General features: G+C 40.8%; 1 protein-coding gene across 4 annotated transcripts in view; it reads left to right on the top strand.

Annotated features, from left to right (window-relative positions):
• ALKBH3 (alkB homolog 3, alpha-ketoglutarate dependent dioxygenase) overlaps window positions 1-18,255 on the top strand; it is a 40,666-nt gene extending 22,411 nt beyond the window's left edge. For all 4 annotated transcript variants that reach the window (XM_017858176.1, XM_017858173.1, XM_017858175.1 and 1 more), the window contains exons 9-10: window positions 17,020-17,118; window positions 17,899-18,255. In XM_017858176.1, coding sequence (XP_017713665.1) covers window positions 17,020-17,118; window positions 17,899-17,991 — 192 coding nt within the window. In that variant the 3' untranslated portion in view covers window positions 17,992-18,255. The remainder of the gene's footprint in view (window positions 1-17,019; window positions 17,119-17,898) is intronic.
• Window positions 18,256-19,404: the final 1,149 nt, after the last annotated feature.

The raw sequence follows: 19,404 nt of genomic DNA, 5'->3' as shown, positions 1-19,404 counted from the left end.
CGCCCGGCTAGTTTTTTGTATTTTTAGTAGAGACAGGGTTTCACCGTGTTAGCCAGGATGGTCTCGATCTCCTGACCTCGTGATCCGCCCGTCTCGGTCTCCCAAAGTGCTGGGATTACAGGCTTGAGCCACCACGCCCGGCCGGGTTATTAATTTTTTTAAAAATCAAAAGTGTAGCACCTTAGGACTAAGAAAGATAGTAACGCCAAGAAAAGAACAACTTATTTTATTTTCAGGATTTGTGTCTCTTCCTAACCAGCATTCCTGATCATTCAGCTTATAATATTAAACCAGACCCAGTCAGTGTGGAAGGCCAACCCACAGGCTGTTTTTTTGTTTGCTTGTATTTTAGAGACAGTCTCACTCTGTCACCCAGGCTGGAGTGCAAGTGGCACGATCTCAGCTCACTGCAACCTCTGCCTCCCCGGTTCAAGCGATTCTCTTGCATTAGCCTCCCGAGTAGCTGGGATTGCAGGCGCGTGCCAGGCCCCCCAACTAATTTTTGTATGTTTAGTAGAGATGGGGTTTCACCATGTTGGCCAGGCTGTTCTCAAACTCCTGACCTCAGGTGATTCGCCCACCTCTGCCTCCCAGAGTGCTGGGATTACAGGCATGAGCCACTGCACCTGGCCCAGGCTGAATTTTGAATAGACCTAAGCCAGAGCACATCATTATTAGCACTCATGTCAGTTCTTCCTCAGATATACTTCCATAAGAATGCGGTTAACAGACTGAGTGTTTTCCTGGTGTGTATTGGGGTTCCATGCGTGGCATTTTTAAAGCATATTGTGTAATTTTGCATATATGCCATTAAGCACCTTTTGTAGGTATAATTTCCATTGATTAGGTTTTCTTTCGTTATGTTTACATAAAAAGTTGAATCATTGTTAGGGGATTGGTAGTTGCCAGTGTTTTTCTGACTGAACTTGCTCCCTAAGCCTTCAGTTTCATTGGCAAGCAGCCTTCTCATGTACCAAGGAGTACCACTTGAGAATCAGACAAACCAACTTTTGCTATATTCGTTTTAGATATGATTATACTTCTGTACACAGCTTCCACTCAGTTAAATACCAAGTTCACATGTGTGAAAAATTCATCCTGCCCTTAGTAAGACTCCTGTTACATAAATGGTAGAGAAACACTGTATGTCTCATTATTTAAGTTCAGACCCTCTTCTGAAGCTGGATATATGGAACCTCAGCTTGTTGCCAGAACAAAACTGCACTTTGTTCAAGTGTGCAGTTTTGAAACAGAAAAGCATTTGTTTGGGGCCACTTTCAAAGAGAAATAGTCTTGATTTTTTAAAAATTCAAACTCCTCCACCCTTGCAGCAGCTGTTTATTTTGTAGTCTGGCACCTTGAGCAGATCTCCGTTAACTGCTGATCTGCTGAAAGCTGCTCCAGTTCCACACACTGTATTCCTAACAATTTCGCCCTGTGCTGGGACCTGGGGTTGTAGCAGTGAATGAGTAAGATGAAATCATCTCTCTCCTCCTGGAGCTCATCTAGCATATGCTAGCACTGCACCTTCCTCCTAGAGTCATCCTTCTAGCCGCTGGATTGGCAAAGAGTATATATAGCCTTTGGTATAATAATGGTTTTTAGTTTTTCACACTTACTTTCTTTGTTGCTCTGTATTTAAGTATTCAGTTACTGTTTCTTTACACACAGACATTCACCACTACCACCACCCTTTTTAAAAATTTGGGCCTATTTATAGATTTGGAGCTTAAGAATTCCCTAAGTATGATTTTTGGATAAATCATTTTACTGTACAAGCAATTTCCTAATATTATGCATTCACAATATTCTGGTGCCCAGAAATATCCCATTTCTTCTCCCCTCCAGTGAAGCTGAATTTCTTCATTTTCTCACATAAAGATGTGACACATGGTGACCTGGTACCATGTACACCTGGTAGTACACATCAGTTATGTTATAGGGTAACAAGTAGATGGAGAGCATAACTACTGCATACATTGTTTCTGTGGGCAACCATTTGGAACGGCACCTTATCGTGCCGTGCCCCATGCTGTAGCTTTCTCTTCTCCTCAGCCTTCTTGGAGTTTATTTTGATGAACATGAATGAGAATACAGGCCATGAAATACTCAGAAGTGGTAACATCCACGTAATTGTCTGCCAGTGGCAAGGGAATCTGCACTATGACGATGGTAGCTGATTTGATTAAAATACTGATCCAATAAGTAAGAAAATTTGAGATTCTTACGAAGTTGGCTGAGGAAAGGGATTTGGGAAGAAATATAAACATGTTGGTACTTCAGGTTGTTGACTGTAGTAAGTTTTGGCTTCTGGCCTAGTCTTAACTATGATTGAATTTCATGCAAATTTTGTATATCATCTCAATTCTGGCTTTTGTTTAACATTGGGAAATTGAATATTAATATGTTTGAAATTATAATCACATGTGAGTAAAAAGTGACCTTTTTTCCCCAGAACCTGTAAATTCCATTTTTGTGTAAACAGGATACAAGTTAAAACTTTTGAAGATTCCTTCAGGTCTCACTAACAGATTTCCAAAACCTGGAGTTCTACAAATGTAGCTAAACTTGAAGTGCAGAACCCTTTCTTTGAGTTGACGGCCTTGGAAATATATCTTAGAGTGCATCATTTTATCTTATAAATAATCCTCTTTTCCAAAGGATTGAAAGAAAGTGATTATTGCAAATTTTGTCTACTTTTCTTTATAAACTCAAGCGATGAGAACATGACTCATGATTCATACAGCCCAAGGTAAAGCATAATTTAAAAAGTACAAATTAGGTTAGTCTTCTGTGTGGGATTTGTAGGAGTCTGACTTCCTGTAACTCTTAGAGACCTATCTCGGTGTACTACTACAGACTGTAATTTTCATGTCTGTCACCGAGACATTCAGGGTTTATTAGAGGTTGTGGGAGGGAATCTTTCAAACCCCTGTTAGCTTTGACCCCTCGGAGGAGAAGTTAATGCCTGTTTGACTTGAGTCACAGTTTCTCCTCTCAGGCGGACATGGAAGAGTCATGAGATTTCCTGCACTTTGTTCAAGTGTGCAGTTTTGAAACAGAAAAGCATTTGTTTGGGGCCACTTTCAAAGAGAAATAGTCTTGATTTTTTAAAAATTCAAACTCCTCCACCCTTGCAGCAGCTGTTTATTTTGTAGTCTGGCACCTTGAGCAGATCTCCGTTAACTGCTGATCTGCTGAAAGCTGCTCCAGTTCCACACACTGTATTCCTAACAATTTCGCCCTGTGCTGAGACAGTAAGGAGGTCTTTGTTTTGTAAGCACCAGTGCCCTCTGATTCATGCATCAGCTCAGTCAGCTTCATGTAGACATCATCCCTTGGATTAAACATTTCACTCCTCCAAGGTGCTGGTTTTTTTTTTTTTTTTCACTGTCCTGTAGTCCAAGTCTGCCAACTACGGCTCATTCATTTTGATTTTAGAGTAAATTACCCTTTCCTTTAATGATATTACTGTCACTCCTCAGGGGCATAGTAGACTTGTTTAAGCTTGCTTTTACATTCATTCCGATTCCTTTTTTTGTTTAGTTCAAATCAAAGACTAAGTGAAGGGCACCTTATCTGTATTCTGGCTGATGTCAGGCTATATTGTCTTAAGACTGTCATAAAGCTTATCAAGTATACTTCAATAGACCTTTTTTATTCTATCAGGCTGACTTTATTAAAGGTTTTCTATACTTCTTGTCCCAAACCCAGTTGTACTTTTCAAACTGCATTGTGTTCCTGTTTGCAAGGATTAGTCTGGTTCTTTTTCCAGCTAGTTTTAATTCTATACTGAAAAAAACAAGCTGGAAAAGGAACTACAAAAGCCATTTGGCAGGCTGCTATTTCTCTGTCGGTTACCATGGAAACAGTGATGGCTGGGGGGTGTTATTAGATAATAGCAGGAAGTTTGTGATGCACTGGAGGTTTAGATGCCAAAAGCCTTGTTTTTGTAGCAAATTACCTCTGGATAAACTGTATCCTTCCTCAGCTGAATTCGGCAAATGTTAGGGGCTCCTATTCACCTCAAGGTGATTGAGCTGTGGCAAGGGGCTCCTATTCTCCTCGAGGTGATTGAGCTGTGGCAAGTTGAGCCCTCTAACCACTCCTGTCTTTAGCCCTAGTGAAGAATGTGAATCCTGTTTGTATTGCCAGGAGAGATGGTTGTAAAACCAAGTCTAACGGTAGAGACTATGAGAGCACCCAATGAACTGGAGGTCCTAGTGCTTCCCTTGCTAATTGTTGTGGGTTTTTTATACACTACTGGGAAGAGTGGAGTATAAAAAGGTCAGTCAAGTCATAAATACTGCTATTTTTTGTAAGACTTTAGAAAAAATGAAGATATTCGAATCCAGAATAATATGATACTAAATAATGTAAATTTGGAAATTAGATAAGCTAGTACTGTGCAGGATTTCATAGCGTGGAAACAACCCCCACCTTAGCCAGCAGCCTCGTTGCTGCTGTTCCAGTCATCTCTCCTTCCTGTTAATCCATCTGCTGATTATCGCACCTCCTCTAAGAGATTATCAGAAATACTTGAGGCTGGGCATGGTGGCTCTCACCTGCAGTCCCAGCACTTTGGAAGGCTGAGATGGGAGGATCACTTGAGCTCAGGAGTTTGAGACTAGCCTGGGTAACATAGTGAGACCTCATCTCTGTTTTTTTAAAGTAAATAAAATAAATACAAGTAAATAATAAGTAATAAAAAGAAATACTTGAAATAAATTGTTGATAGCCACGATCATTTATAAACACATACTAATGAAATTTTAAAAATTGGATTGTATTTCCTGTTTCTATCCCTGATATTGGCAAAAAGCACTCAACTGTCTCATTGATACTTATTCCTTTTTTAAAAAATGGGAATGATCATTGGTAGCTACTTCATGGAGATAACAAGTTTCCTACTCTTACTGAAACAAGTTGCTGCAGTAATCAGTGAATGTTTAAGCCTTTGTAAATGGTAGATGCTATGGTGACTTTTCAGATACAGAAACTGAGAAAGGAAATAGCAGTGAAACTAAGCTCAAAGGTACCCTTGGTCTGTGAAATGGCATTCATTGAAAGAGTATAGGGAAGCCTCAGGGAGGGTAAGGTGGCCTGTGGATCATAAATGGTGATTGAGTTTTTGAGCTCCCATCTCTAGGACCATTTAATGGTTTGGAGAGTGTGAGGGTGAGTAGAAAAAGAGAGAGAGAGAGAGAGTGTGTGTGTGTGTGTGTGTGTGTGTGTGTGTGGGTGTGTGTGTGTGTATAAGCAGATAAAGATCGGTAGTCCTGGTAAGACTTGAATTGTCTTCAGACTTGAGATCCTTTAGGAGTTGGAGTCCTCATTTGCTTCCTTGGAGCCTTGTCTTAAGCTAGAATCCATGCCCTGACTCCCACTAGGAATAATTGATTTTTGCAACAAGCCTCCTAGTTTTGTATAACTAGTGACAGCACTTTTAGTTTTAGTAGGACAAACTTGTGTTTCCTTGTAAAACTGAGTGATTCGTTGTTGTTTCTGTGTGTACCATGATTTGGCTTGCAAACCTGACTATTTTAAACTTTGCCCCAGTGGTAGAGGTTTTTCTCCCCTTGCCATACTCTTAAGGACTATTCCTAAACCATCTGGTGATTTTTTTCATCTTTCACAAGTCACATTTTCACGGAGGATGGCTGCCTCACCGAGGCAGAGAAAAGCAAAGTGTGTTTGAGGAAGGAAAAGGAGGCCCTGCCCTGGAGCAGAGTGAGCCAGCTTGAGGCGTGTCATAGCTGGTGAGACTGGGAGAGTGGGCAGGCACCAGGGCATGCAGAGACTCATGAGCCTCAGGAAGGAGCAGATTTTGTTTTATGTCCATCAGGGAGCCAGTGAGGTGTAGTAAGCAGAAGAGTGACATGGTCTGATTGGCAATTTTAAAAGGTCACTATTGCTACTGCATGGAGCCTGGACTAGAAAGAAACAAGGAGGTCAATTAGGACATTGTTAGATTTTGTATATACCTTGGGACCAAGGTAGAGAAGGAAAAAAAGGGACGATTCAATGGCATGAGCTCAGAGGAACAGGGAGTTTTATTCTCTGCTGCAGAATCATGATCTGAACGTGTTATTGAGGATTAAGGAGAATACTCTGTCACCTGGCTCTGTGAGCCACTGCGTTGAGAGGCATGATCACCTTCCACGTGAGAGGGTTTCAGGGAATTTGCAGTCTTCCAGAGATAGCCAGGTTTCAATTAGGATGAGGAAGCAGAGAGAACCTTCAGAGCTCATTGAGATTGAAGATATAGGTGAGTTTGCTCATCTTTGAATGGGAATTCCAGAGGACACAGTGGAAGGGTGCAGGAGGGAAAGAGTTTCGGGGGATTGTGTCTGATCAGATTATGTCCAGGAACAGTTTGGGAATGAGTGTTCTGGTATTAACAGATGGCTGGAGAGCCTTGCACTTCTGCTAGTGACTGGGCTCAGCTGGAGGTGAGGTATGGCGGAATGTATTCTCATACACTTTCAGAGGATGAAGGGCGTTTGTTTCTGGTGCTAGGGCCTGAGATAGAAGCTCTTTCAAGATAGCAGTTCTTTTAAGTTGCATTTTTTTGGAAATATTATATTGCCAAGAATGGAATCTTCATCACATGATCTCTTCTGATTTCACATGCACATTCAGCGTAGCTGGAACAGCTACAACTGTGAGTGTAAAACCAGGTTTGTTTTTGCCCAAATTCAGTAACTTCTCACCCCCACCCTATCCCTAGTACTATTGCGACAATAAGTCTGAACAGTAAACCCTGTCAGCAGATATTTAATTCAATTTCATTGACATTTCAATGTGTGCAGTCCAGAAGGAAAGGCAGTAGTCTGCCTGGTAGTTTGGGCTACAGTGCTGTGCTTTCGATGCCTGCTGAGAGAGCCTCTGCCGCAGCCAACAATTTCCCAGGCCTCCCAAATGCTCTTAAGTTAGTGAAACATTGGTGAGGTCCCATGTCACTGAGCTTTTAATATCACTGGGTGTGCCTGGTATAGGATGATTGATTGCACCAGTCCTTTCTGCTTACCTTTCTCATTTGCCTCGCCAGAACTTTCCATGCCAAATAAATGCCAAAAATCAGGAAAGAGTTTTAGAAAAGCTCAAAGATTTGTATGTGGCGAGTGAATTTAAAACTGTTTTGAACCAATAACCTCAGTGACTTAAAATCTGTGTTTTTCTAGCTGGCTTCTCACTTTAGCAGATCTTATTTCAGAAACAGCTTCTGTTTTTAAAGTAATGTATTTCTGATCGTTGCTAGGATGTCATCAGTTAAAGTGTGGTTTGAGTCAGCAGAATAACTGCAAAGATGACTTTGTGGGGTCCCAGCTTTATTCTTTCTCCATCATTTCTGTAATTAATATGTTGTGTTTATGTCAGATTTTAAAAATATTTTACCACTATGAACAAAAGGTCCAGCTATGTTCTTGTATCAGCACTAGAGGAACAACTTTGCAGCCCAACTATAGCTGCAAGCTTAGATGATCCATGAAACAATCTAGACCTCAGCTGGGTTCTCAAGGGCAAGGCAACACCACAATTTGGGAAAACAAGCTGAAAAGAAATGATAAGGAAAAAAAGAGGACATAACTGGCATAGCCATAAGTTGGGCAGTAGGGCAAACATGTACATTTGGTCCGCAGCAGGTAAGTAGCTATAACACAGGCTAGCATTTCATTTTCAAATATCATTTCAGTCTGCAAAACATGCCATGACTGTCCTTATCAAACACCTCCACCCTCTGATCCTTAGACCAGCGGGCTAGAGAAATCTCTTTTGTCTATTACCATCGTGAAAACACCCTTTGTTTGACCCTGCAGATATCCTGACATCTTGGCCTTTTTCTTGTTTTTGAAGCACAGATTCAGGAATGAGTTGTCTGCATCTGGAGTCTCCCCTTTCTCAAAGCTTAACTCATTCTTGACACACCTGCTCTTTAGCTCCATCCCACCACTCTGCTGAAGTTATCCTCAAACCATTGACCTCAAATCAAGTCCACCAGCCTGTCCTCAGTCACCATCTCTCTTCCTTGTAATATGGGTCACCAGGATGCATCATCACTGTGTGAAACTTGCCCGTATATTACTTGTGTTTTCTTCCTCTGAAATACTGTCTTGTTTTAGAATTCCCAAACTTTTCTCATTGCTATTTTTCTGCCTCCATTAAGGCTTTTTCTTTTACATTCAACCCCTTATATATAGAGGTTCAAAATTATCTTTGATTCTGTTACTGTTCTCTACATTGTATTTTAGGAGATTATGAACTGGCAGTAGATTGTAAATACTATATGGTCAAGGTCCCTTTCTATCTTATTTATCATTACATTCATAGCATTTAGTACTACATTTGCTGATTGAATAAGCAAATAAATAGGATTTCCTTAGTTCTTAATAGCTTTAACGGTTCCTTCTTTGGTGGGGTGATTTCTGAATCTCTGATCTCCAGCTTTGACTTTCATCTGAAGTTCCAGTCATCACTTTCCACGTGTTCAGGAGACATTTCCACTTAATAACAGCACATGTGGCTTCCACCCTGTAATGATAAAATCAGATTCATATTTTTCTCTCAGAAAAACTCCACATTTGCTGGTAAGTTCATTTATGTTCGTGTTAACCTAACCATTCTCTTGGTCAGGTTAACACCGTAAGTTATTTTCAGCTCTTCCTTGTTCCCTTGTTTCTCATATATTATCAAGTCCCAAGTCATCTGAATTCTTTCTCGAACTATCTAAAGAATCCGTCTCTCTTATAGCAACCATCTTTATCCCAGGCACTTTTTACCCCATACTTCCAGTACTAAAATGACTTTTTTTTTTTTCACCCTGATGTCCTTAATTCCAATCTTTGCTCCCTTTCTTCTGTCCATTACCCAGATGTCAGGTATTATTTCCAGAAACAGTTCTTTCCTGCCTCTCTCTCACTGTCTTCTCTCCTTCTCCCCTCTCCAAATATTAATTAAACCCCTACTATGTGTCAGATATTATACTAGGCTCAGCTCTGGGGATATAGCAGTGAACGTGACAAGCATAGTCCCTGCCCCCATGGGGGTTACAGGAGCTAGACTATAATCAAATGAACAGAGATAGATAGTTACAACTCATGGTTAGAGCTCTGAATTTTTATTTTAGAAGATCACTCTGGCTGCTGTGTGAAGAATAATTTGGGAAGAGGCAAGAGTAGGAGACTAAAAGAGTAGGTGGTTGTAGTCGTCGCAGTGGGAGACTGCTAGCTTGGACTAAGTTGGCATTGGGGATGAAGAGAAGTTAATGGGTTTGAGGTATATTTCTGAGGATGAATCAACAGAACTTGCCAATAATATGTTAGATGTCGGGGTAAGGATCCAGACTCCCAGGTATCTGACTTGAGCAGTGGTGAGTGGAGTTGCTGTTTACTCAGGTGGAAGAGAAGCCAGGATTTCTGCATTTGATTTTGTCCTTGCTTGAGGAGTTCCTTCTTCTACATGCAAAATCTGAGATGCCTGAGGCCTCCAAATGTAAAGTAGGCAATCGACTATATAAGTCTGGAGTTCAGACAACAGGCCTGGCTGGAGATGTCATTTGGGAATTTTGGAATAACCACAATAGTAAAATGCTAATAATAAATAACAAGTGTATAGTGCTGACTGTGCCTGGCTCTATTCTACCTCTTTACATTGAATTCTCCAATAATTTTATATAGTTGATGCCGTTATTATTTCCATTGTACAGATGAGGTGGCTGAGACTCAGTGTTAAATCACTTGCCCAAGATGGCTTAGACAACTATTTGTTGAATGTTGAATCGAATTAAAACTAATAATATAGACCATGTGTAAAACTGTGGAATTGTACGTTATCATTCAGAGAAAGAGAATAAAGAAGGGAGTGGCCAGGCGCCGTGGCTCACACCTGTAACCCCAGCACTTTGGGAGGCCAAGGTGGACGGATCACGAGGTCAGGAGTTCGAGACTAGCCTGACCAACATGGTGAAACCCTATCTCTACTAAAAATACAAAAAATTAGCTGGGCATGGTGGTGCATGCCTGTAATCCCAGCTACTCAGGAGGCTGAGCAGGAGAATCGCTTGAACCTTGGAGGCAGAGGTTGCAGTAAGCCAAGATTGTACCACTGCACTCCAGCCTGGGTGACAGAGCAAGACTCCGTCTCAGAAAAAAAAAAGAAGAAGAAGGGAGCATAGAGTTTCAAAGGTTGAGCTCACTGCTTTCATCATTTTGTTTTCCACCTGAAAAATCTTAATTTGCTTCTGTTGGAACAAAGGATAAAATAGAAACTCCTTAGCCAGACCATCAAATCCATACATGATCTATACCCAGAGAGATCCATGGACTCTCACTGTTCCTGTATGGTTGCTCTATTCTACTGAGTTATCTCTTTGTTCTCCGCAAGGCTTGTTCTCCAACTTCTTGACTTAAAAGGGCCCCCTGTAGCGTGAAGCCTTTCCTGATGCCTCCAGTGCAGAAATTAATAATAGTTACTGTGTGAGGTGCTTCCTGTGAACCTGGAAAATGAGAAACAGGTAGCAGGCTTCTACCTTGTCCTTTCTGCTCGTTTGTGTTTTACTTTTATAAGTATCTTCTTAGTACAAAGATGGAGGTTTTTCTATTTCGCTCATCTAAGGAATCATGTGGAAAACCAAATGCCTCACTGTTATCTGAGATCAGTAATTTGGAAGCATATTTTGCTTTAAATGACTTTTTCTGATTGAGTTGGGGGTGAGATGAAGAATGTGATAATTTTTTTAAATCATGGCATTTATTTTTTTAAATCTTACTCAATATATTAAACAATATAGTTTCAGATACAAAAAAAAATTACTGCAATAAAACAGTTGAGGTGTATTTCCATGGCGCTTCCCTTCCTTATCAGGAAAGTATATTGTCCACTGAGAGACAAGATGGATGGCCTCTCCCAGCTCTACACAAAGGACAAGCCCACCGGCCCTCCTGGGCCTTGGTTAACACATGGAACAGGCTATGTTTTCTAAAATGTTGTAGCAAGACTCATAGGTCAACTATGGTTCAAATCACATATTTACATATTGGTCAATTCTTTATGATAGACAGACACAAATGAAATACAGTAAATAACTCCAGTTTAAAAAAAAAAATGTACAGGGGACAAACTTGGCCATTGTACACAGATATCCTTCATGTGTACAGACAGCTTCATTCAGGTCTAATTTTTTTTTTTAATTTTTATTTTAGGTTAGGGTATATGTGCAAGTTTGTTATATAGGTAACTTGTTTGTCTTGGGGGTTGGTATACAGATTATTTCATCACCCAGATAATAAGCAAAGTACCTGATAGGTAGTTTTTCCATTCTCACCCCCCTCCCATCCTCCATCCTCAATTACTCAGGTATAATTTTAATTTGAAAGACCTAGATATACTATTATTTAAGTGATAGTGGCCCCTAAGATTTATTCAAATTACTATAAAATAATAAAGTAAACAAATCCGCTATAATTTACAACTCTGCCCGTTGCTTGAAACCTTGGAGGAACCTATGCTATAATCAGTTGCTAACTAAAAGCAATTGTACGTGTATTTGATATTTCCCCACAGTTTCTACCTCTAGATTTAATTCAGTAAAGGAAGATGATACTTGAAGATGAAGGAGTACCTGTGTTCTAAGTGTCTCTCAGGCACTACTTCATGGAATGGCAAAGGGGATGCAAGAAGCACATCATATGACAACTGGTCTTAGACGCTTACAAGTCAGCTAAGGTGACTGACAAAGGAATCAAAGAAGGCAGTCATGTCATGGACCCATCAGCAGTAGAGCTGGGCAGCCCTGGAGCCGAATCTGGCCCTCAGACTTGTTTAAAATGCCCAGTGTTTTTAAAGACACTGAATTATTTGCCAAAATTTATGACTCAGAAAGTTTCACATAAAAATCCCACTTGTCAGCTTCCCTGGAAAACCCAGAAGAGGGGGAAGCACTGAGGGGAACAGTGATCTGAAACGGCTCATTGGCAGAGCAGCCACCGCCTGTCTGCAGGCTCCTGGTTCTGCATGGCTCCCTCTCCTCCCTGTGCTGCACCCAGCCCACACCTCTCACTTAATGCTACTTGCTGCTGTTTGTGACCCCTACAGTATAGTCAGGTTGCCATATAATCAAGACAGGAAATATTAGGATCTCAGAAGGAATAGAGCTTACTTTGGAGAGCAGGGTATAGTAGAAAGAATAGGGCTTTAGAGCCAGGCCGATCTACATTCAAATGCTAGCCTGCCCTCCTGCTAGCCTTTTGCCTTAGAGAAGTGTTTTCCCTCCAGTCCCCTTTGCTTATGATAAAATGGATAACATCACCTTCCTTGCCTCCCTTACAAGGTTGTAGTGAACATTAGCAATAACAGATATAGAGTGCCAGATGTGCCTGGCACCTGAGCACATGCCATGGTTGATGTTGTGGAAAAGTCTAGCAGGATGCTTTGGTTTAAGTACCTGGAAACTGTTATAAAAAGAAGCATGGAAAAAAAAAAAAATAACCCAACCACCACCAAAAAACAAACTCCATGTAGATTAAAGAGTTAAATCTAAAAAATGTAAACTCTTTAAAAAAAAAAAAAAAAAAAAAAAAAAAAACTGAAAGGAAGTGCAGTTGTATATTTAACTTTCCTCAGGATAGGAAAAGACTTTCTAAGCATAAAAATCATGAAGACGAGCCAAAGAAAGATCAGTAGAGTTGACTGTAAAATTTTGAGCTATTCTGTGTTAAATATCATAAGTACAGTTAACAGGCAAATAGCAACTGACAAAAGCATTTGCGAAAAGTATGACAAACAAATGTCTTACTATCTGTGGTTATAGATCAATAAGAAAACAATGTTAACACCCCCACGGAACAATGGACAAAGGACAAGAACAGAGAGTGTTCACAGCAGAAGAAACACAAACAGCAAACAGAATGTAAAAAAAAAAAGTTGAACTTGGGCTGGGCGCAGTGGCTCACGCTTGTAATCCCAGCACTTTGGGAGGCCGAGGCGGGCGGATCACTTGAGCCCAGGAGTTCAAGGCCAGCCTGGCCAACATGGTGAAACTCTGTCTCTACTAAAAATACAAAAAAAAAAATAGCCAGGCATGGTGAAAGGCACTTGTAATCCCAGCTACTCGGGAGGCTGAGGCACAAGAATCGCTTGAACCCAGGAGGTGGAGGTTGCAGTGAGCTGAGATCACACCACTGCATTCCAGCCTGGGCGACAGAGTAAGACTCTGTCTCAAAAAAAAAAAAAAAAAAAAAAAAACAAACTTGGCTTGTAATCCAAGATCTCTAAGTTTGAATGAGTTGTCATTTCTCCCTAATTGTTTTTCATTATTGTCAATTGATAATGTTCAGCCAGAAGATACTGTCATGTTTCCCTGGTGAGATTACAGATTGCTACAGCCTTCTCAAGAAAGCAGTTTGGTAGTATAAATCAAGTGCCTTAAAGTTCATACACTTGGCTCCAGTAATTCCATTTTTAAGAATATATCCTAGAAATATATGCAGAAATGTTTTGTCCAAAATCTACTTGCAGCAGCTTTTGTTTATTTTCCCTTTTTTTTTTTTTAAAAAAAACTGGTGTATGAAAATCAATCTCCAAGCATGTGCTCCTCACTGCTCCATCGTTAGCACTAGCATAATGCCTGATGTATACAGGTGGTCGAAAGGTATTTGTGAGTTTAAAGGAAGGGTATCTTCATACAAAGGAATATTTTATATTTTTGAAATGTATATTTAAAGATATAGAAAAATGCTCAATAAAATATCAAAAATGGAGTGTACACGATTGTATATCTGGAATCCTCTGTGTGTATGTTGTATAAACTCTGGATGATAGGATTGCAGGCGATTTTCTACATTTTCTGTGTACTCTTCCTGTCATTCAGTACATATTTATTGATATGTGTGATAGGCACTGAGAATGTTTAACAGGAAGACCACATAAACTTTCCCTCATGGAGTTTATAAGAGCAGAGGTCGAATAAGTAATTACAAGTGCATCATTTACTTTAGTAAACTTATGTTACTTTTTATATTCTAGAAAGAAAACCTGTATGATGATTTTAAAGCATTGATGATTGTTTGTAACTTCTAAGGCATTCTTTTAGGACAAGAAAGGGATGATTATAAGAAAAATCCAAATCTCATACAGTATGAATTACCTTTCCAATGAAAAGAAAAATGTTTAGGTTTCCCGTCTGCTGGATGGTTAATAATGACATAACAGTAAATACACCCGGATTTTTTCACCCCAAATAGCATTTTCTTAAAGGAAATTGAATAGGATAATATCTTTGTGAGGTGGAGGTAAGAGTTGTGGGAAGCCTTAGAAAAGCATAATTAAGCCTTCAGATGAACTGGCTGCAGTTGGAGGAATGAGAATATTGATCAGCATTAGTATAAAATATATGTTTTCGCTTTTCCTTGTACTTGTAGGGTTTCAAATATTTGGAAAACCAAGAACATCAATAACAAAACCCACCCTGTAGCTTGAGTGTGACCCTAAAAGCTTCTTTTAACCAGGATGAGGGATGGAAAATTTTATCCTTAGCCCTGGTTTTGGGGGGTGTGTTTTGTTTTGTTTTGAAGAAAACCCTGAGTAAATCAAAAGGGCTACAGAGATGTGTTTGGGTAACTTAACCACGCTTAATACTAGGAAGGCGCTCCTCTAAACAGTCTGACCTGTGTTTCCACTGTTGCTTATCCATTTATCAACTGGAGCCTTTATGCACAGCCATGTGGGCTCCTCTGGCCTTTTATCTGACTCCTCAGTGGAAAAAGTCTCCATGCATCTTGCTTCAGTCGAAGGGTGGCTGTATGGTCTGTTGCCACTCTAGCCTCAAGAGAAGGATGCATTTGTGAGCTCTGTGTTGCATTAGTAGGATCCCTTGCCCTCTTTCCTGTCTGTCTCCTTTTGCAAATTAGGAATGCATCTTCTAAGTCAAAGATGTTAGAAGGAATAAAAACAAGCAGCGAAGAATGGTATCACTTCTCACAGAGGGTGCACTGTGTATTGGTGTCTCCTTTGTGGACTGATGAGTGGCTCCCTCCCAGATGAAGGCTCACCCTTGTCTGCTTTTTGGTATGGCTAATGGTTTTGTTGAATGTAATGTGTTCAAAACCAACCTGAGGCTTTCTCTCATTTGAAAAGTTCAGATCTTAGGAACAGTATGTGAAATGTGATAGTTGAACATCACTTTCCATCGGTGCTGATATTTCTCTCTTACATTTCGGAATTCTCTTTCACTTGTGAGGTGCATTCCTGCTTCATGTTTCCAGGTGGAACTATAGTGTTTACCTATTCTCTTCCACTGATCCAGCACTCCCTTCCCCCCAACAGTGTTTTCAATGTTCTAAGAGATCTTCATCTCAGAATTGCCTTCATGTTGTGGTTAAGTGTCTTTCCTTTCTACTTTATTGTATTCTTCTGTCTTAGTGTCTGCACTTGATTTGTAAATTAAGCCCATGTTATACTCCCTGATTATGTAGAGGGTAGCAGAAATTCTTCTGCTTCTAGCTGTGTTGAACCTTGATCTGGTAGCTGACTGTACAGCCTAAATTAAGGAGCCTTGGACTCTCTAATCTCATGGTCAGTGCACTCCCTCCAGATATCTTTTCTCCAGTAAGACATGTGTCTCCTCTGTCTGGCTTTTTTTTTTTTTTTTTTTTAAATCAGAGAGCAGCCTTTTGCTTTTCTGAGATGGAGCTGGGCTGCAGTGAGGGCAGGGTCACCTTCCCACTGCCCTCTGGTTGTCTGAGGGGTCAAAGGTAAATGTTTCGGTGCCCACTTATTACTGGAAGAGAAAAGGTGGCAGACACAATTAAAATCAGTCACTGAAACCAAAGTGATTTTAAACATTGCTTCTATCTTCTGTCTATAAAAATTATGACTATGTTTGACAAAGTTACCGCCAAAAGTTGGGGCCTGGAACTTAGACTGTTTATGCAAGTTCATGATTGTTTTGATTTTGATTTTCCTAGGGAAAATCTTTGTAAACAGTTAAGTTCTCAGAAGCACCCATACAATAATAAACATAAACACAGTTTGCACTGAAATCACTCCTGCAGTAAACCAAATGTAACCCCTTGTATCGGAAGAGAAGCAGATGAATGAATAGACCCATCAGTTCTGCCCAGAATGGAGGTGAAGAAATCTGGAAGCTCGGATCTGTCCCAGACTCAGCACTTGACGCTGCGAGCACAGAAGTTGTTTAATGTGCCTGGTTTTCAGCTGTGGAGGAGTCACACTACCAGTTGATTGCTTCGCAGCCTATGCTGTGAAGACTCCTGAGAATATTGGACATAAATTGCTTTTGTGCTCTCTCTCTAAATACAAGGCATTTGTATCCTAAATGTGCAGGAGTCGTGATCCGTCCCTAAAGATGTAAACAGCCAATCTCAGTTTGACAGCACTATTTTGGTCAAGCCAGAGCTCCCTTTGAGAAAATCCTACTGTTGGCTGTTCTGGAAAGAGGCAGGAGTATATCTCCAAAACTCCAAAGTAGCCATGAGAAGAACTGAGACTGTAGGTGCCAATTAATAAATTAGCATCCATGGTGAGAAGGTGAAGGAAGTCATCGCATCAAGTCTTGGTTAAAAGGACATTTTCCCCACACCGAGTATGTCAAAATGTAGAGCACAGCATCAGTCAGATGTAAAGAATTCTTGTACACGTGACTTTTATTTCCTTCGTAGGCCAGAATGGGCTTTTCTGCATTTTGGGTTATGGTGATGACACTGATAGCTAGCGCTTACTGCATGCCAATCTCCAGTGATTTACACATATTCTATCAATGGAGGCTCACCATAGCCCTAGATGGCAGTTACTGTCATCCTCCCCATTTTACAAATGAGTAAGTCAGGGTACAGAGAGGTGAGGTAACTTGCCCACAGTCAAGCAGCTGCAAGTGACAGAGCTATATATGGATTCCCACAGTCTGGCTGAGCAGAAGTTTCCATTTTTTTTGACCTCTGTCAGGTTCTGTTGCGTCTTAATTACACAGGCAAAAAATTTAGCGCAACAAATGCTGTTTTCTAGGAAGAGAATGGAGACTACACATATGTGGAAAGAGTGAAGATACCCTTGGATCACGGGACCTTGTTAATCATGGAAGGAGCGACACAAGCTGACTGGCAGGTGAGGATGTACAAGTAGTATGAATCTACTCTCATGTGGAGGCAGTTTCCCGACTCTGAGGACTGTTTCTAAGTAGACATGGTGAAAAGCAAGCTGCTTTTATAATGAGCCAGAGGGAATGAGCTGACATTCTTTCCAAGGAGTTTTGATACTACTGACAATCCAGATGGACACTAGTGTGTCCAGTAGAACTTTCTGTGATGATGAAAGTGTTCAGTATCTGTGCTGCCTAATGTAGTAGCCACTAGCCACATATGACTGACTTCTTAAAATGTGGCTTGCATGCTATAAAGAACTGAGTTTTTAATTTAGTTTTAATTAATTTAAATTTAAATAGCTTCAGGGTAGCTAGTGACTATCTTATTGGAGTACACAGTTCCACAGCTAGGCCATGCCATTTTTAGGCCAGATCATTTCTAAGGTGCACATGTTAATGTCAAAACACTTACCATGAGAATGGAATCTCATGCCTCTCTTTGGTCTCATCCATTTATATATTTATGAGATTTGGGAAATGGCAGATGTCTGAGAGGAACAGCAACAATTAGAAAAGATGAAAATATCTCACTTCAGAGGTGCTGGCAAAGCACAGTGGGGCTGGGGATGGAAATGTGTTTCAAAGAAGGAAGCTTTCTCCATAAGACTTCAAAGAGCTTACTGCTCTTTAAGGGGGTTAGATGGAAATACTTCTGTATTCTCATGAATAAGTTTTAAGCCGCTTTGAACTAAAAGTGTGTGTGTGTGTGTATTTATGTCAGAGTTATGTGTATTTCCATTTAGCATCGAGTGCCCAAAGAATACCACTCTAGAGAACCGAGAGTGAACCTGACCTTTCGGACAGTCTATCCAAACCCTCGAAGGGCGCCCTGGTGACATCAGAGCTTTGAGAGAGAAGCTTCACTGAAATGGAGCAAACCTTTCACTGAGAAGCAACTTCAAGAGGCTGGTGCTGCTAGATCTCGTGATGTGGCTGTTGGGAAGATGGTGGGTTTTGTTTCCCAGCTTGGAGTCCTATTAAATGAGAGCCAGCAACTCATGTTGGTAATAGGTCTACTGTGGGAACTGTTATCCCTAATCACAGCTGAAAATCGCTATCATCTTTAGGCAAATTAAAATCTATGTGGCAGTGCTCATGGATGATTTTGTTCGTAAGCAGTTTTCCTCCTGCCCTCCCCCTCCCCCCACCCCACCTTCATTTGAAGAAATAAGAATGGACTTGTGCTTCTGGGGAAAATCTCCACGTGTTTGTTCCTTGTGACTTCAGTGAAGTGGAGATATAAATATGCGTCAGGGACTCTGGAGCCTTCCGTAGGCAGACAGCTGCTGAAACCCAAACAGAGGTGGTTTCATCTTGGCTTGCATACTGTTGTAATGGAAAGCTACATATCCAGGGAACACTGTAACTGAGTCTTCCTGCGACACACTCAGACAGTTACAGGCCTCCAAAGAAAGAGTGGTGGCAGTATGCTCTCGTCTAGCCACTTTCAAGCAGTCACCTGTAATACAAGAGAAAACTGTCCCCTTAAAGGGAGGAATCACTGAATGATGTCACAGGAAATAGCAGGCTGAAATTGAGGCTGAAGAACAGCAGAAGCCCTACTCATGACAGCTGTTCCACATAGATTATTTTCCCGTAGGGAATCACTTGAGTCATCTAGACCCAAGTCAGATGGAAGTGGGAGCAGCCCTGCAGGGAATACACTGAATTGCCTGATAGTTCTCTTCACCTTGTGTTTCAGTAGCCCTATGACTAACGCTGTCTTCTGACTCAATGTTTTCTTACATACAAGGTCCCAAGGTACAAGGGTTAGTCTGTGATGTCACTGAGGTTCCCAAAACAAAACAGAGTGACTGCCGATTATTGCATCATAAAACCACGTGTCATCTTGACCTCTTGACTCAGGAGCTGTGTACCAGATTAATTCCAAACCAAGATACAGAAAACCTGAGAGAAAGGAAATGAATTTAAATGGACGAAAATAGGGCGGGAGAGTTAACAGTTTCTCTGCCAGTCGGGGCAAGGTACAGTGCCTTCTTGCTGTTTATCCTGTTTCCATTCCAGACTGTAAGAGTGATGCTCCCCATGATCATAGGAAAATGCCAAAGGCTGGGCACGCTCTGACTCGGCACTCAGATGGAGCACCATGCCTGGCCAGGCTGTTCTCTGACAAGCTGTCTGGCTCCTGGCATTGTAGTCCCCCTGCCCTTTTAAAAAAACAAACAAAAAAAACCAAACAAACAAAATGAGCCTAGCTTGTTTCTCTAAGAAATATGGAATGCTTTATA

Source organism: Rhinopithecus bieti, unplaced genomic scaffold (genome assembly GCF_001698545.2).
Source record: "Rhinopithecus bieti isolate Rb0 unplaced genomic scaffold, ASM169854v2 scaffold_46101, whole genome shotgun sequence".
NCBI classification, from domain to species: domain Eukaryota; kingdom Metazoa; phylum Chordata; class Mammalia; order Primates; family Cercopithecidae; genus Rhinopithecus; species Rhinopithecus bieti.
Note: the sequence above shows the minus strand (reverse complement) of the source record. Positions and strands in the feature narration are given on the sequence as shown.